At 47.3% G+C, this 18,734-nt stretch overlaps 1 protein-coding gene across 29 annotated transcripts in view; it reads left to right on the forward strand.

Annotated features, from left to right (window-relative positions):
• The first annotated feature begins 11,976 nt into the window (after positions 1–11,976).
• The window catches only part of LOC139963600 (uncharacterized), a 46,775-nt gene continuing 40,017 nt past the window's right edge, over positions 11,977–18,734 (forward strand). For 10 of the 29 annotated variants that reach the window (XM_071964509.1, XM_071964515.1, XM_071964519.1 and 7 more), the window contains exons 1-2: positions 11,984–12,759; positions 13,128–13,331. In XM_071964509.1, coding sequence (XP_071820610.1) covers positions 13,261–13,331 — 71 coding nt within the window. In that variant the 5' untranslated portion in view covers positions 11,984–12,759; positions 13,128–13,260. Of the gene's footprint in view, positions 12,760–13,127; positions 13,332–18,003; positions 18,140–18,734 lie in introns of those variants that run through there. The other 19 variants (XM_071964529.1, XM_071964530.1, XM_071964534.1 and 16 more) reach the window with 11 other exon arrangements.

Consider the following 18,734-nt stretch of genomic DNA (forward strand, 5'->3'; position numbering starts at 1 on the left):
TACAGTGGCGCGATGGCTTGGCGCACTGTGCGAGCTGATGAGCGAGGCTCTCTTTTGCATCGGTGGTTCGAATCCCCGGTGATGACGTCTTTTGCCGATCTTTTACAGCGAGTGCCTACATGGGGAGCTGTAAGTATTAGTTAATCGAGCTAATATCTCAGTCCATACAGTGGCGCGATGGCTTGGCGCACTGTGCGAGCTGATGAGCGAGGCTCTCTTTTGCATCGGTGGTTCGAATCCCCGGTGATGACGTCTTTTGCCGATCTTTTACAGCGAGTGCCTACATGGGGAGCTGTAAGTATTAGTTAATCGAGCTAATATCTCAGTCCATACAGTGGCGCGATGGCTTGGCGCACTGTACGAGCTGATGAGCGAGGCTCTCTTTTGCATCGGTGGTTCGAATCCCCGGTGATGACGTCTTTTGCGGATCTTTTACAGCGAGTGCCTACATGGGGAGCTGTAAGTATTAGTTAATCGAGCTAATATCTCAGTCCATACAGTGGCGCGATGGCTTGGCGCACTGTACGAGCTGATGAGCGTGGCTCTCTTTTGCATCGGTGGTTCGAGTCCCCGGTGATGACGTCTTTTGCCGATCTTTTATAGCGAGTGCCTACATGGGGAGCTGTAAGTATTAGTTAATCGAGCTAATATCTCAGTCCATACAGTGGCGCGATGGCTTGGCGCACTGTGCGAGCTGATAAGCGAGGCTGTCTTTTGCATCGGTGGTTCGAGTCCCCGGTGATGACGTCTTTTGCCGATCTTTTACAGCGAGTGCCTACATGGGGAGCTGTAAGTATTAGTTAATCGAGCTAATATCTCAGTCCATACAGTGGCGCGATGGCTTGGCGCACTGTGCGAGCTGATGAGCGTGGCTCTCTTTTGCATCGGTGGTTCGAGTCCCCGGTGATGACGTCTTTTGCCGATCTTTTACAGCGAGTGCCTACATGGGGAGCTGTAAGTATTAGTTAATCGAGCTAATATCTCAGTCCATACAGTGGCGCGATGGCTTGGCGCACTGTGCGAGCTGATGAGCGAGGCTCTCTTTTGCATCGGTGGTTCGAATCCCCGGTGATGACGTCTTTTGCCGATCTTTTACAGCGAGTGCCTACATGGGGAGCTGTAAGTATTAGTTAATCGAGCTAATATCTCAGTCCATACAGTGTCGCGATGGCTTGGCGCACTGTGCGAGCTGATGAGCGAGGCTCTCTTTTGCATCGGTGGTTCGAGTCCCCGGTGATGACGTCTTTTGCCGATCTTTTACAGCGAGTGCCTACATGGGGAGCTGTAAGTATTAGTTAATCGAGCTAATATTTCAGTCCATAGAGTGGCGCGATGGCTTGGCGCACTGTACGAGCTGATGAGCGAGGCTCTCTTTTGCATCGGTGGTTCGAGTCCCCGGTGATGACGTCTTCTGCCGATCTTTTACAGCGAGTGCCTACATGGGGAGCTGTAAGTATTAGTTAATCGAGCTAATATCTCAGTCCATACAGTGGCGCGATGGCTTGGCGCACTGTACGAGCTGATGAGCGTGGCTCTCTTTTGCATCGGTGGTTCGAGTCCCCGGTGATGACGTCTTTTGCCGATCTTTTACAGCGAGTGCCTACATGGGGAGCTGTAAGTATTAGTTAATCGAGCTAATATCTCAGTCCATACAGTGGCGCGATGGCTTGGCGCACTGTGCGAGCTGATGAGCGAGGCTCTCTTTTGCATCGGTGGTTCGAGTCCCCGGTGATGACGTCTTTTGCCGATCTTTTACAGCGAGTGCCTACATGGGGAGCTGTAAGTATTAGTTAATCGAGCTAATATCTCAGTCCATACAGTGGCGCGATGGCTTGGCGCACTGTGCGAGCTGATGAGCGAGGCTCTCTTTTGCATCGGTGGTTCGAGTCCCCGGTGATGACGTCTTTTGCCGATCTTTTACAGCGAGTGCCTACATGGGGAGCTGTAAGTATTAGTTAATCGAGCTAATATCTCAGTCCATAGAGTGGCGCGATGGCTTGGCGCACTGTGCGAGCTGATGAGCGAGGCTCTCTTTTGCATCGGTGGTTCGAATCCCCGGTGATGACGTCTTTTGCGGATCTTTTACAGCGAGTGCCTACATGGGGAGCTGTAAGTATTAGTTAATCGAGCTAATATCTCAGTCCATACAGTGGCGCGATGGCTTGGCGCACTGTACGAGCTGATGAGCGTGGCTGTCTTTTGCATCGGTGGTTCGAGTCCCCGGTGATGACGTCTTTTGCCGATCTTTTATAGCGAGTGCCTACATGGGGAGCTGTAAGTATTAGTTAATCGAGCTAATATCTCAGTCCATACAGTGGCGCGATGGCTTGGCGCACTGTGCGAGCTGATAAGCGAGGCTGTCTTTTGCATCGGTGGTTCGAGTCCCCGGTGATGACGTCTTTTGCCGATCTTTTACAGCGAGTGCCTACATGGGGAGCTGTAAGTATTAGTTAATCGAGCTAATATCTCAGTCCATACAGTGGCGCGATGGCTTGGCGCACTGTACGAGCTGATGAGCGTGGCTCTCTTTTGCATCGGTGGTTCGAGTCCCCGGTGATGACGTCTTTTGCCGATCTTTTACAGCGAGTGCCTACATGGGGAGCTGTAAGTATTAGTTAATCGAGCTAATATCTCAGTCCATACAGTGGCGCGATGGCTTGGCGCACTGTGCGAGCTGATAAGCGTGGCTCTCTTTTGCATCGGTGGTTCGAGTCCCCGGTGATGACGTCTTTTGCCGATCTTTTACAACGAGTGCCTACATGGGGAGCTGTAAGTATTAGTTAATCGAGCTAATATCTCAGTCCATACAGTGGCGCGATGGCTTGGCGCACTGTGCGAGCTGATGAGCGAGGCTCTCTTTTGCATCGGTGGTTCGAGTCCCCGGTGATGACGTCTTTTGCCGATCTTTTACAGCGAGTGCCTACATGGGGAGCTGTAAGTATTAGTTAATCGAGCTAATATCTCAGTCCATACAGTGGCGCGATGGCTTGGCGCACTGTGCGAGCTGATGAGGGAGGCTCTCTTTTGCATCGGTGGTTCGAATCCCCGGTGATGACGTCTTTTGCCGATCTTTTACAGCGAGTGCCTACATGGGGAGCTGTAAGTATTAGTTAATCGAGCTAATATCTCAGTCCATACAGTGGCGCGATGGCTTGGCGCACTGTGCGAGCTGATGAGCGAGGCTCTCTTTTGCATCGGTGGTTCGAATCCCCGGTGATGACGTCTTTTGCCGATCTTTTACAGCGAGTGCCTACATGGGGAGCTGTAAGTATTAGTTAATCGAGCTAATATCTCAGTCCATACAGTGGCGCGATGGCTTGGCGCACTGTACGAGCTGATGAGCGAGGCTCTCTTTTGAATCGGTGGTTCGAATCCCCGGTGATGACGTCTTTTGCCGATCTTTTACAGCGAGTGCCTACATGGGGAGCTGTAAGTATTAGTTAATCGAGCTAATATCTCAGTCCATACAGTGGCGCGATGGCTTGGCGCACTGTACGAGCTGATGAGCGAGGCTCTCTTTTGCATCGGTGGTTCGAATCCCCGGTGATGACGTCTTTTGCCGATCTTTTACAGCGAGTGCCTACATGGGGAGCTGTAAGTATTAGTTAATCGAGCTAATATCTCAGTCCATACAGTGGCGCGATGGCTTGGCGCACTGTACGAGCTGATGAGCGAGGCTCTCTTTTGCATCGGTGGTTCGAATCCCCGGTGATGACGTCTTTTGCCGATCTTTTACAGCGAGTGCCTACATGGGGAGCTGTAAGTATTAGTTAATCGAGCTAATATCTCAGTCCATACAGTGGCGCGATGGCTTGGCGCACTGTGCGAGCTGATGAGCGAGGCTCTCTTTTGCATCGGTGGTTCGAATCCCCGGTGATGACGTCTTTTGCCGATCTTTTACAGCGAGTGCCTACATGGGGAGCTGTAAGTATTAGTTAATCGAGCTAATATCTCAGTCCATACAGTGTCGCGATGGCTTGGCGCACTGTGCGAGCTGATGAGCGAGGCTCTCTTTTGCATCGGTGGTTCGAGTCCCCGGTGATGACGTCTTTTGCCGATCTTTTACAGCGAGTGCCTACATGGGGAGCTGTAAGTATTAGTTAATCGAGCTAATATTTCAGTCCATAGAGTGGCGCGATGGCTTGGCGCACTGTACGAGCTGATGAGCGAGGCTCTCTTTTGCATCGGTGGTTCGAGTCCCCGGTGATGACGTCTTCTGCCGATCTTTTACAGCGAGTGCCTACATGGGGAGCTGTAAGTATTAGTTAATCGAGCTAATATCTCAGTCCATACAGTGGCGCGATGGCTTGGCGCACTGTACGAGCTGATGAGCGTGGCTCTCTTTTGCATCGGTGGTTCGAGTCCCCGGTGATGACGTCTTTTGCCGATCTTTTACAGCGAGTGCCTACATGGGGAGCTGTAAGTATTAGTTAATCGAGCTAATATCTCAGTCCATACAGTGGCGCGATGGCTTGGCGCACTGTGCGAGCTGATGAGCGAGGCTCTCTTTTGCATCGGTGGTTCGAGTCCCCGGTGATGACGTCTTTTGCCGATCTTTTACAGCGAGTGCCTACATGGGGAGCTGTAAGTATTAGTTAATCGAGCTAATATCTCAGTCCATACAGTGGCGCGATGGCTTGGCGCACTGTGCGAGCTGATGAGCGAGGCTCTCTTTTGCATCGGTGGTTCGAGTCCCCGGTGATGACGTCTTTTGCCGATCTTTTACAGCGAGTGCCTACATGGGGAGCTGTAAGTATTAGTTAATCGAGCTAATATCTCAGTCCATAGAGTGGCGCGATGGCTTGGCGCACTGTGCGAGCTGATGAGCGAGGCTCTCTTTTGCATCGGTGGTTCGAATCCCCGGTGATGACGTCTTTTGCGGATCTTTTACAGCGAGTGCCTACATGGGGAGCTGTAAGTATTAGTTAATCGAGCTAATATCTCAGTCCATACAGTGGCGCGATGGCTTGGCGCACTGTACGAGCTGATGAGCGTGGCTGTCTTTTGCATCGGTGGTTCGAGTCCCCGGTGATGACGTCTTTTGCCGATCTTTTATAGCGAGTGCCTACATGGGGAGCTGTAAGTATTAGTTAATCGAGCTAATATCTCAGTCCATACAGTGGCGCGATGGCTTGGCGCACTGTGCGAGCTGATAAGCGAGGCTGTCTTTTGCATCGGTGGTTCGAGTCCCCGGTGATGACGTCTTTTGCCGATCTTTTACAGCGAGTGCCTACATGGGGAGCTGTAAGTATTAGTTAATCGAGCTAATATCTCAGTCCATACAGTGGCGCGATGGCTTGGCGCACTGTGCGAGCTGATGAGCGTGGCTCTCTTTTGCATCGGTGGTTCGAGTCCCCGGTGATGACGTCTTTTGCCGATCTTTTACAGCGAGTGCCTACATGGGGAGCTGTAAGTATTAGTTAATCGAGCTAATATCTCAGTCCATACAGTGGCGCGATGGCTTGGCGCACTGTGCGAGCTGATGAGCGAGGCTCTCTTTTGCATCGGTGGTTCGAATCCCCGGTGATGACGTCTTTTGCCGATCTTTTACAGCGAGTGCCTACATGGGGAGCTGTAAGTATTAGTTAATCGAGCTAATATCTCAGTCCATACAGTGGCGCGATGGCTTGGCGCACTGTGCGAGCTGATGAGCGAGGCTCTCTTTTGCATCGGTGGTTCGAATCCCCGGTGATGACGTCTTTTGCCGATCTTTTACAGCGAGTGCCTACATGGGGAGCTGTAAGTATTAGTTAATCGAGCTAATATCTCAGTCCATACAGTGGCGCGATGGCTTGGCGCACTGTACGAGCTGATGAGCGAGGCTCTCTTTTGCATCGGTGGTTCGAATCCCCGGTGATGACGTCTTTTGCGGATCTTTTACAGCGAGTGCCTACATGGGGAGCTGTAAGTATTAGTTAATCGAGCTAATATCTCAGTCCATACAGTGGCGCGATGGCTTGGCGCACTGTACGAGCTGATGAGCGTGGCTCTCTTTTGCATCGGTGGTTCGAGTCCCCGGTGATGACGTCTTTTGCCGATCTTTTATAGCGAGTGCCTACATGGGGAGCTGTAAGTATTAGTTAATCGAGCTAATATCTCAGTCCATACAGTGGCGCGATGGCTTGGCGCACTGTGCGAGCTGATAAGCGAGGCTGTCTTTTGCATCGGTGGTTCGAGTCCCCGGTGATGACGTCTTTTGCCGATCTTTTACAGCGAGTGCCTACATGGGGAGCTGTAAGTATTAGTTAATCGAGCTAATATCTCAGTCCATACAGTGGCGCGATGGCTTGGCGCACTGTGCGAGCTGATGAGCGTGGCTCTCTTTTGCATCGGTGGTTCGAGTCCCCGGTGATGACGTCTTTTGCCGATCTTTTACAGCGAGTGCCTACATGGGGAGCTGTAAGTATTAGTTAATCGAGCTAATATCTCAGTCCATACAGTGGCGCGATGGCTTGGCGCACTGTGCGAGCTGATGAGCGAGGCTCTCTTTTGCATCGGTGGTTCGAATCCCCGGTGATGACGTCTTTTGCCGATCTTTTACAGCGAGTGCCTACATGGGGAGCTGTAAGTATTAGTTAATCGAGCTAATATCTCAGTCCATACAGTGGCGCGATGGCTTGGCGCACTGTGCGAGCTGATGAGCGAGGCTCTCTTTTGCATCGGTGGTTCGAATCCCCGGTGATGACGTCTTTTGCCGATCTTTTACAGCGAGTGCCTACATGGGGAGCTGTAAGTATTAGTTAATCGAGCTAATATCTCAGTCCATACAGTGGCGCGATGGCTTGGCGCACTGTGCGAGCTGATGAGCGAGGCTCTCTTTTGCATCGGTGGTTCGAATCCCCGGTGATGACGTCTTTTGCCGATCTTTTACAGCGAGTGCCTACATGGGGAGCTGTAAGTATTAGTTAATCGAGCTAATATCTCAGTCCATACAGTGTCGCGATGGCTTGGCGCACTGTGCGAGCTGATGAGCGAGGCTCTCTTTTGCATCGGTGGTTCGAGTCCCCGGTGATGACGTCTTTTGCGGATCTTTTACAGCGAGTGCCTACATGGGGAGCTGTAAGTATTAGTTAATCGAGCTAATATCTCAGTCCATACAGTGGCGCGATGGCTTGGCGCACTGTACGAGCTGATGAGCGTGGCTCTCTTTTGCATCGGTGGTTCGAGTCCCCGGTGATGACGTCTTTTGCCGATCTTTTACAGCGAGTGCCTACATGGGGAGCTGTAAGTATTAGTTAATCGAGCTAATATCTCAGTCCATACAGTGGCGCGATGGCTTGGCGCACTGTGCGAGCTGATAAGCGAGGCTCTCTTTTGCATCGGTGGTTCGAGTCCCCGGTGATGACGTCTTTTGCCGATCTTTTACAGCGAGTGCCTACATGGGGAGCTGTAAGTATTAGTTAATCGAGCTAATATCTAAGTCCATACAGTGGCGCGATGGCTTGGCGCACTGTGCGAGCTGATGAGCGAGGCTCTCTTTTGCATCGGTGGTTCGAGTCCCCGGTGATGACGTCTTTTGCCGATCTTTTACAGCGAGTGCCTACATGGGGAGCTGTAAGTATTAGTTAATCGAGCTAATATCTCAGTCCATACAGTGGCGCGATGGCTTGGCGCACTGTGCGAGCTGATGAGCGAGGCTCTCTTTTGCATCGGTGGTTCGAATCCCCGGTGATGACGTCTTTTGCGGATCTTTTACAGCGAGTGCCTACATGGGGAGCTGTAAGTATTAGTTAATCGAGCTAATATCTCAGTCCATACAGTGGCGCGATGGCTTGGCGCACTGTACGAGCTGATGAGCGTGGCTCTCTTTTGCATCGGTGGTTCGAATCCCCGGTGATGACGTCTTTTGCCGATCTTTTACAGCGATTGCCTACATGGGGAGCTGTAAGTATTAGTTAATCGAGCTAATATCTCAGTCCATACAGTGGCGCGATGGCTTGGCGCACTGTGCGAGCTGATGAGCGAGGCTCTCTTTTGCATCGGTGGTTCGAATCCCCGGTGATGACGTCTTTTGCGGATCTTTTACAGCGAGTGCCTACATGGGGAGCTGTAAGTATTAGTTAATCGAGCTAATATCTCAGTCCATACAGTGGCGCGATGGCTTGGCGCACTGTGCGAGCTGATGAGCGAGGCTCTCTTTTGCATCGGTGGTTCGAATCCCCGGTGATGACGTCTTTTGCCGATCTTTTACAGCGAGTGCCTACATGGGGAGCTGTAAGTATTAGTTAATCGAGCTAATATCTCAGTCCATACAGTGGCGCGATGGCTTGGCGCACTGTACGAGCTGATGAGCGTGGCTCTCTTTTGCATCGGTGGTTCGAATCCCCGGTGATGACGTCTTTTGCCGATCTTTTACAGCGAGTGCCTACATGGGGAGCTGTAAGTATTAGTTAATCGAGCTAATATCTCAGTCCATACAGTGGCGCGATGGCTTGGCGCACTGTGCGAGCTGATGAGCGAGGCTCTCTTTTGCATCGGTGGTTCGAGTCCCCGGTGATGACGTCTTTTGCCGATCTTTTACAGCGAGTGCCTACATGGGGAGCTGTAAGTATTAGTTAATCGAGCTAATATCTCAGTCCATACAGTGGCGCGATGGCTTGGCGCACTGTGCGAGCTGATGAGCGAGGCTCTCTTTTGCATCGGTGGTTCGAATCCACGGTGATGACGTCTTTTGCCGATCTTTTACAGCGAGTGCCTACATGGGGAGCTGTAAGTATTAGTTAATCGAGCTAATGTCTCAGTCCATACAGTGGCGCGATGGCTTGGCGCACTGTGCGAGCTGATGAGCGAGGCTCTCTTTTGCATCGGTGGTTCGAATCCCCGGTGATGACGTCTTTTGCCGATCTTTTACAGCGAGTGCCTACATGGGGAGCTGTAAGTATTAGTTAATCGAGCTAATATCTCAGTCCATACAGTGGCGCGATGGCTTGGCGCACTGTACGAGCTGATGAGCGAGGCTCTCTTTTGCATCGGTGGTTCGAATCCCCGGTGATGACGTCTTTTGCCGATCTTTTACAGCGAGTGCCTACATGGGGAGCTGTAAGTATTAGTTAATCGAGCTAATATCTCAGTCCATACAGTGGCGCGATGGCTTGGCGCACTGTGCGAGCTGATGAGCGAGGCTCTCTTTTGCATCGGTGGTTCGAAACCCCGGTGATGACGTCTTTTGCCGATCTTTTACAGCGAGTGCCTACATGGGGAGCTGTAAGTATTAGTTAATCGAGCTAATATCTCAGTCCATACAGTGTCGCGATGGCTTGGCGCACTGTGCGAGCTGATGAGCGAGGCTCTCTTTTGCATCGGTGGTTCGAGTCCCCGGTGATGACGTCTTTTGCCGATCTTTTACAGCGAGTGCCTACATGGGGAGCTGTAAGTATTAGTTAATCGAGCTAATATCTCAGTCCATACAGTGGCGCGATGGCTTGGCGCACTGTACGAGCTGATGAGCGAGGCTCTCTTTTGCATCGGTGGTTCGAATCCCCGGTGATGACGTCTTTTGCCGATCTTTTACAGCGAGTGCCTACATGGGGAGCTGTAAGTATTAGTTAATCGAGCTAATATCTCAGTCCATACAGTAGCGCGATGGCTTGGCGCACTGTGCGAGCTGATAAGCGAGGCTCTCTTTTGCATCGGTGGTTCGAATCCCCGGTGATGACGTCTTTTGCCGATCTTTTACAGCGAGTGCCTACATGGGGAGCTGTAAGTATTAGTTAATCGAGCTAATATCTCAGTCCATACAGTGGCGCGATGGCTTGGCGCACTGTACGAGCTGATGAGCGTGGCTCTCTTTTGCATCGGTGGTTCGAATCCCCGGTGATGACGTCTTTTGCCGATCTTTTACAGCGAGTGCCTACATGGGGAGCTGTAAGTATTAGTTAATCGAGCTAATATCTCAGTCCATACAGTGGCGCGATGGCTTGGCGCACTGTGCGAGCTGATGAGCGAGGCTCTCTTTTGCATCGGTGGTTCGAATCCCCGGTGATGACGTCTTTTGCCGATCTTTTACAGCGAGTGCCTACATGGGGAGCTGTAAGTATTAGTTAATCGAGCTAATATCTCAGTCCATACAGTGGCGCGATGGCTTGGCGCACTGTACGAGCTGATGAGCGAGGCTCTCCTTTGCATCGGTGGTTCGAATCCCCGGTGATGACGTCTTTTGCCGATCTTTTACAGCGAGTGCCTACATGGGGAGCTGTAAGTATGCTGCCGTGGCGCAGTTAGTTTTGCTCTGTACCTCCAGAACGCGACGTATTTTGAATCCTGGGCTCGAGATTCGGCCACCGCAGTTTGCTTTTGCCACGATCTTATTCGGTATCGGGAAGTTTAAGTATTAGAAACGAACATACATTTATATCAACAGCTGCCGTGGCGCAGTTTGTTGTGCTCTGTACCTCGAGAGCGAGAAGTATTTTGAATCCTGGGCTCGAGAACCGGCCACCGCAGTTTGCTTTTGCCGCAATCTTATTCGGTATCGGGAAGTTTAAGTATTAGAAACGATCATACATATATATCAACAGCTGCCGTGGCGCAGTTGGTTGTGCTCTGTACCTCGAGAGCGAGAACTATTTTGGATCCTGGGCTCGAGAACCGGCAACCGCAGTTTGCTTTTGCCGCGATCTTATACTGCTAACCCCTACTGCTTACACAGTATTGCTCATATGTGTATCTACACACTGCACCGTGTATACTGAAATCTCTGAAAATACATCTTTATGGACCTAAAATGATAATTGCATAGAATTCTGTTGTGGTTTATATTGTGACGACAATAAAGTTGTATGCACGACTATCTGAGCGGAGCGCCACCATCAGTTGGCGCGATGCGTACTATAAAATTTTTGGTTTTACAAACCCCTCAGATGGCCGGAAACGGCCCTTCCCGAGTGTTCATTCTGGTTCCCTGGCCTCTTGCTAACTTGAGGCACCTCAATTTTTATGTAGAAAAAAGGCACATATTTAACCTGAGAAAAAGTGGGGGCACGTTCCCCCTGTGCCCCCGGTTCCGCCGCCCTTGGTCCAGGTAAACATTTGACTAGTTAGAAAAAAATTGATCGTGCAAAAAGCGTGGTAGCCCAGATGAACTGCGCTTACGGTGTTACACGGAAATATTCGGGCATCATGATGCTAAATAAAGAAAATCATGGAATTTTTCGGGCAAAAATTTGAAAAAGATTCGGGCAAGCTATTGCATATTTATATATATATTTCCAGATGACAAGAAATTCGGGCAAAAGTCCTGAAAAATTCGGGCAGCCTAAAAATATATATATATATATATATATATATATACATATATATACATTTTTTTTTTTATTTCTCCTCTTAGGCTGCCCGAATTTTCCAGGAAATTTGCCCGAATTTCTTGTCCTCTGGAAATTTCCCAAATTTCTTGCCCCCCCCCTCCGCCCCGTACGCCTATGGTTGGCGCGGAGCGTACAAGAAAAAAAATTGGTTTTACAAACCCCTTAGATGGCCGGAAACGGCCCTTCCCGAGTGTTCATTCTAGTTCCCTGGCCTCTTGCTAACTTGAGACACCTCAATTTTTATGTAGAAAAAGGGCACATTTTTAACCTGAGGAAAAGTGGGGGGCACGTGCCCCCTGTGCCCCCCGGTTCCGCCGCCCTTGCCAAAGACGTTATATCCAGTTATTAACAAGTCATACATTCATTTGCACGATAACAAATTATTATCGTAAATATTGTCACCATATATAGTATTTTGTATTGTTATGTAAATACTTTTCTTCTTTCCTTTATACAGGGAGTCTTCTACTTTGTTAAGCTGTTGTACGCATTTTGGAAGACTTCCTTCACACTGTAAATTTACACGTGAAAAACAAATCAATAAATCAGATCAAATCATTTTGGTAATAAAAAAAAAATCATCTCTCACTTAAGGTGGCATACTCCTATTAGAGTCTATATCAATCCGCCAAAAAGAAGCGCGAGAACATCTTTTGTGACCTGTTATCAATCATAATCTAGTTTTTTGTGGCTTGCATGTTAAAAAACATTTATGGAAGTACATGTGGTGAGAAAATTGGGTCAATTGAGGCTATTTTAGACCCCTTTAGGCCTCCCAGGAGCAGCGTAGGAAATTTGTTTACCACTAAGTGAAGAGGTTTGTTTACAAGTGACGAAAACTTCCGGCTCGGATAGCAAAAATTCGTCATGGTCATGGTACGGAAACCTGATAGTGCCATGAAAGGCCAATTTGTCAGCTATCCGGTGATGGGTAGCGTTTAGCTAGTGAAAACTTCTATCTAGACTTAGAGACCACATTACTTTTGTGATTTAGTGTGTAAGTCAATGGGGCTTTTAATGGGCATATGCTACCTTAAGCAAAAATGCCAAATTTTTCATTTTAAGTGCTAGAAGTCCCAATTTTGGACCAAAGTAGTTGCTATGGTGTGTAAATATGGTTTTCAAGCAAACGTCTGAAAATTTCAAGCTTGGGTGATTTTTACGCATAAACTAGTATTACAGCCTTAAAGTACCACAAAGAGCATGTGCGTTTCTATACATGAGACTAGAACAACATTTTGAGCATTTCTGACCAGTTTTCCTCCCCAATAAACTATTGGGTCATTAAGCCTTGACCTACCAAAGCTTCCGTAATTTTATTCCTTCGTTGGCTAAGTAGGTGCCAAATGCACGATATTCAAAATCCTTCAGAATCAGACCAAAATGCCTACCGTGTGTGTGACGTGAACGACTAAGTTCAGTGAAATTTGACATCTGTGGGCACCTAAAGTACATGGTAACCATATTTTAGGTTATTTTTGCTAAAGTTGGAAGTACCTGGTGTTTGACTAAGGACAAATACTCAGTTTCAATGCATGAAATACCCATAATGTTGTTAGCTTAGGCCTCAGGTTCATAATAGCGCTACCTGTACGTTAGTACCCTAGACCACGTCTACACCAGCTGTAGCACAATGTTGTATGAGGTCTGTATCCTAAGTGGAGTGGCTGCTGAGTGCTAAAACCTTGCACAGAGAATGTTTTGAGTCTTATTCAGCAAATAATCCACTAAGGTATGCATTTTCTGCTCCTGCATATGTGCATCAAGGGGTTTTTGAGCCTATTTTCACTATCATTAGTTTTCTGTTGTTTTGTGAATTTTCAGAGAAAGTTGATGTGCTAAGTCCTCAGCATTCACAGCTATATACTTTGATTGGGTGTGGTATCACTGGACTCAACTGGTTAGATGAGGTAACAACAAATCCCAAACAACTCTGACAGCAGAAAGAGATATCCTGATGCTTCCATGGGAGATCTACTGTAGTAACTACAGTATAGGAACCAGTGCTCACCACCAATGGAGAATGAGGTAATTTGACGTTGTTGTTCCTTGCCGAGCAACAAATTTTAATGTTTTTCATGAAATATGCCCCCCTATCCACCTCTCTTCCCTTATAACTGTCTTTAATACATTGTAACAACCTATGCACAAACCTTTAAATGGACTGGATATGCTGTTGAGGTGAACAGTGTATCTAGATAGCATTTCAGTAATCGTTCCTTTTGACTACTGTACATACTGTTACAGTGTGTTTCAGTGTGTGGCCATTGAGCGTGTCGTATAAAGAATATAGTAGGCGATCATTTATTTAGTAACAGACTTGGTTTATTATTGTACTTCAGTAGCCATATTCAATGGAGTGCACAGACTCGTAGTGTGTAATATGAAGAGCAAATACGGTAGCTCATATTGATCAGCTACATAAATGTACTTGTCACATCTCCTTTCCTTTAGATTTTAAGTCACGTCACAACTTGGTGAATGTAAACAGCATGCAATGCAATTTTACTCGATACGAGCATACTTATGTTCATAACGTTAAATGCACTAATGCTAAACTCAAGTAAAAAAAAAAGAAAAAAAAAAGATATACATAAGTTTTTATAGGGAGCCTAAAACAGCACCTTTAACAACTTTACTACAACTAAGTGGTATAATCTCTCAGATAGCTTGGGACACACGTTAAGTACTCTACCTGAACGTGTCTGCTGTGGAAGTCTGTCTGAGTAATCTTTAACAGTGTGGGGGTTTTGTGTGTGTGGATCAGTTTGAGTAATTTCTTGCTCAACTGTTTCCAGTGGTTCGGGGTTGGGTGTGTAAGTCTCCTTTGTGTGTCGCAAGTGTTTCCTGTTTCTGCGATGTACACGCCTCTTTTCAGTCATAACTTCATACAACCTGGGAGACACTTGGTTTTGGACAATTGCCTTTTGCCACTCTTGACGCTTGGATGGTGGCATAATTCTGACTGTGTCTCCGGTGTTAAGTGTTGGAAGCGAATGTGAGCCTTTATCATGATAGTAGGCTTGTCTTGCCTTGTTTGATTTAATCTGCTCTGTCACCTTTGTTGGCACAACAGGTTTCAACAGTTTACTGCTAGTAGGAAGCAGTGTCTTTGTCCTACGACTAAACAAGCATTGGGCTGGACTGGGGTCCATGTTTTGAGATGGAGTGTTTCTATAAGCTAAGATAGCTAGATATGGGTCTTTCCTTGCTTTTTTTGCTTTGGTGATTAGTGACTTTGCAATCTTGACTGCTTGTTCCACCCTACCATTACTTTGGGGAAACCCTGGGGAAGATGTTGTATGTCTGAATTCCTAATCCCGTGCAAATTGTTTGAACTCATAGGAGCTAAATTGGGGTCCATTATCAGACATGCAAACGTCTGGGATACCATGACGAGCAAATTGCCCTTTCAGTTTGTGTATCACACGGTTGGAGGTGGTGTCCTGGAGAAAGTCAATTTCCCAAAAACCAGAAAAATAGTTGACTGTCACGACATAGTTACGGTCATGAACATGGAATAGGTCTACGCCAACTTTGGACCATGGTCTTCGCTCTATTGCATGTGGCATGAGTGGCTCTTTGGGCTGATTAATTCCCACAGAAGCACACACGTCGCATGTTTGGATGTAGTCCTTCAGCTCGGCATTCATACCTGGCAAATACAGGCATTCACGAGCACGACGAAGACATCCGTCTATTCCTAAGTGCGAAGAGTGAATTTTATCGAGCATTTCCCTCCTGAGTGTTTTGGGAACAACAACTCTTTCACCACGGATTACCACGCCATCCTGCACTGTTAACTCATCCCGACATTGGTAGTAGGGAGTCACACACTGTGGTAAGTAATTTTGAGACTGTGGCCACCCATTGTGAATGATGGTAATGAGTGTCTGCAGTGTACTATCAGATGTTGTGTGCGCTTGTATTGCCTGTTTTCTGGAATCAGTTATGGGTAGTTGATACACCATGTTCACTGATTCTACTGTACCTCTCTAGAGGTATGACCTTGAGGTTTTCCTGGAAGATACGCTCTGCTGAGCTTGTCAGCCTGCTGCATCTGTTTGCCTGGCCTATAGCCTAAGGTTACGTCATATCTCTGGAGTCGCAGCAACATTCGTTGTAGGCGTTTTGGTGCCTTATACAACGGTTTGCAGACGATGCTTTCCAGTGGTTTGTGATCTGTTTGTACAGTCACTCTACGACCATACGTGTATTGGTGAAATCTTTCCAACCCAAATATGACAGACAGGAGTTCTTTTTCTATTATCGCATATCGCGTTTCTATGTCACTCAAGGCGCGACAAGCAAATGCAATTGGGTGACCGTCTTGCATTATCGTAGCACCCAGTCCGGACTCTGACGCGTCACTCTGCAAGGTAAGTTCCTTTGCAGAGTCATAGTAGCTGAGCACTGGTTGTGAGGTGACTAGGCTCTTAATGTTATTGAAAGCCTTGTCGTGAACTTCATGCCACGACCACTCTGTGTCCTTCAGCGTCAGTTTGCGCATTGGTTCGCATGTGTCACTTAGTTTGGGTAGGAATTTGCTGAGATATGTTACAAAACCTATGAATCTCCGAACTGCTTGCGCATCGGTGGGTTTTGGCATCTTAATGACTGCCTCAACCTTTCTTGGATCTGGTTTTAACCCTTGGCTTGTAATCAAATGACCCATGAAGGATACCTCATCTGTCCTAAACTTGACCTTATCTCTATTGCGTCGCAAGTTTTTCTCTCGACATCTATCCATGAGGTTTCTTACCTTCTGGTCGTGATCACGGATAGCTGCTTCTTTGGTGGGACCTTCCCCATAAACGATAACATCGTCTACAATACATTTTACACCAGGCAAACCCTCTAGGGCCTGATGCTGCCTACGCTGGAACTCTTCCGGCGCAGCATTTTGGAAGCCTTAGCCATCGATACCTTCCAAAAGGGGTGTTAAACGTGGTCAAAAGTGAGCTCTCATTATCAAGCTTCACATGCCAAACCCATGCTTAGCATCGAATACACTAAAGACCTGAGCCTTACTTAAATCTGGGAGTATATCCTCTAACTAAGGTAGGCATCGGATAGTGGCTGCGCATGAGACTCTTGTTTAGGTCTCTGGGGTCGATACATATTCTCATTTTCCCCGGCTTTACCACAGTCACTAGACTGGAGACCTAGGGGGTTGCATGGCTCTGAAACTGGCTTTATGATGTTTTGTTTCACAAGCCTATCTAATTCTGCTTTGAGGTTGTCTCGGATTGCCACAGGGAACCTACAGGGTGGATGAACTACAGGTACTGCATTGGGATCTAGCTACATAGTTTATATTCCCCTTCTAGTTGACCTATGCCCTCAAAAACATCATTGTACTCCTGGTACAGGTTTTCAACATTAGTAATTTGCCCCTCCTTCCCAACTTTGACATTTTTACCATCATTTGCATTCGTGATCGCATTGACGCCTAGTGGTTTGGCAATGTTTTCATGTCTAATTTCTATGAGACCCATCTGCTGGACCGCTTTGCTGCCCAGCAGAGGGATTGCAATATCATTGTCAACAATCACAAACTCAGCCCGGTATTTCTTTCCATTTTTGGGGTTCACCAATTTTAGTTTGCATTTACCATTTGGCTCTGAGGTACTCCCATTGTACATTGATAATACCTGGCTAGTTTGCTTAATGTTTTGCTTACCTAGTTTCTTCATAACTGAGCTTGGTAAGATGTTGCAGGTTGCCCCGCTATCAATTTGAAAAGTGACTCTTACTTCATCTATACTCATGTCAGCGTAAATGTGACTTTGTTGCTTATAGTTAATATAGTTTATATTGTTCTCTGTCTTTGGAGGAGTGAGCAGGTTCACCGTATTGACGTCCTCGAAGTCGTCATCTGAGAGGGACTTGGAGGAACTGTCGCCAACGTTGGACGCACCTTCCGCTACAGCATTTACCCACGGTTTCGGTTTCATTTTTCCCCTTTTGGGTCCACTCCGTTGGGATCCGCTCGCTGACGCTTTGCGTGTAGCTGTTCTGCATTGAGCTGCAAAATGGTTCTTCCTGTCGCATTTGGAACAGGTCTTTCCATATGCAGGACACTGGTTCTTCCCAAAGATGTGTCTGTTCCCACAGTACTTGCATTTCTGAAGTCTGGCGTCTTGCCCGCTTTGTCGGAGCACGTGCACCTCTGTTTTCGTCTCGATGTTCCTTATCCTTTCTCTGTATAGTTCTGCCGACTGGCACATATCCTCGCATGATTTCAGGGTAAGTTTCTGTGCCCGTAGTAATCACTCTCTGAGTGCCGAATTTGTGATACCACACACGATCCTATCCCGGACAAGCGGGTCATGCAATGATTCAAAGTTACATGTTTGTGCCAGGACTTTGAGTTCAGTGATGTATCTGTCCAACTGCTCCCCTGGCTCCTGAAATCTTGTGAAGAATTTGTATCTTTCTACAGTTTCATTTTGCTTTGGGTTGCAGTAGGCATCAAAGAGTGTGAGGAGCTCTCCAATTTTCGGGGAAACATCGGCAGCGCCTGCAGCTGGTACCGGTTTTATAGTCTCATATATCTCACGTCCGGTAGTGCCCATAAGATAGAGGCACATTTTTCCTTTAACTTATCATCTTTGTCAGACATTGCCAGTTCTGCATATACAGTAGCTTGAATTCTTCTTTCCAGTGTTGCCATCTGCTTGCCAGTTTGGGAGAAGCAAAATCAATCTTCTCTGGTGGGGGAACTTTATCCATACTGTTATTGTAACTCGCGATCTTCTGGCAGAATTTATTTCAGGAATCGTCTGAATGTTAATTTTAATTCTCCAACGTGTACACGGTTTTGTATTGTACCGGTACGTACAGTAATGCGATTGTTTTCTTTTCTTATTTTCACCTCACCAGACTGTTGTTTCACAAGGCTTTACTACTGTATTATCACCGTGCTATAGTTTAGCGTACAATCTGCAGTTCCTTTCTTTGCTTACCACATCACACTGCATTCTACGTTGCGTCTCGGATTACTGTACTGTTTTATCGCATAGTCCTATACATACGATACTGTGTATGCTATTCTAATGGTGCATTCGCATAGCGGAATCTTACCGAATTGCTGACTAATTCACGGTGATTTTTGGGTGATCAGTCCTTCGAATCTCGCAAGAATGTTCCTCGAAATTATCTTAAGTTTACTTCTGACACCATGTTTCAGTTTGTGGCCGTCGAGCATGTCGTATAAAGAATATAGGAGGCGATCATTTATTTAGTAACAGACTTGGTTTATTATTGTACTTCAGTAGCCATATTCAATGGAGTGCACAGACTTGTAGTATGTAATATGAAGAGCAAGTACGGTAGCTCATATTGATCAGCTACATAAATGTACTTGTCACACAGTGAGGCTGTGGTTTACAAATCCCAATGATCCAGTTTTGGCAAAGAACACCTTCA

The sequence above is a fragment of the Apostichopus japonicus genome, chromosome 22 (genome assembly GCF_037975245.1).
Source record: "Apostichopus japonicus isolate 1M-3 chromosome 22, ASM3797524v1, whole genome shotgun sequence".
In the NCBI taxonomy this organism is placed as follows: Eukaryota; Metazoa; Echinodermata; class Holothuroidea; order Aspidochirotida; family Stichopodidae; genus Apostichopus; species Apostichopus japonicus.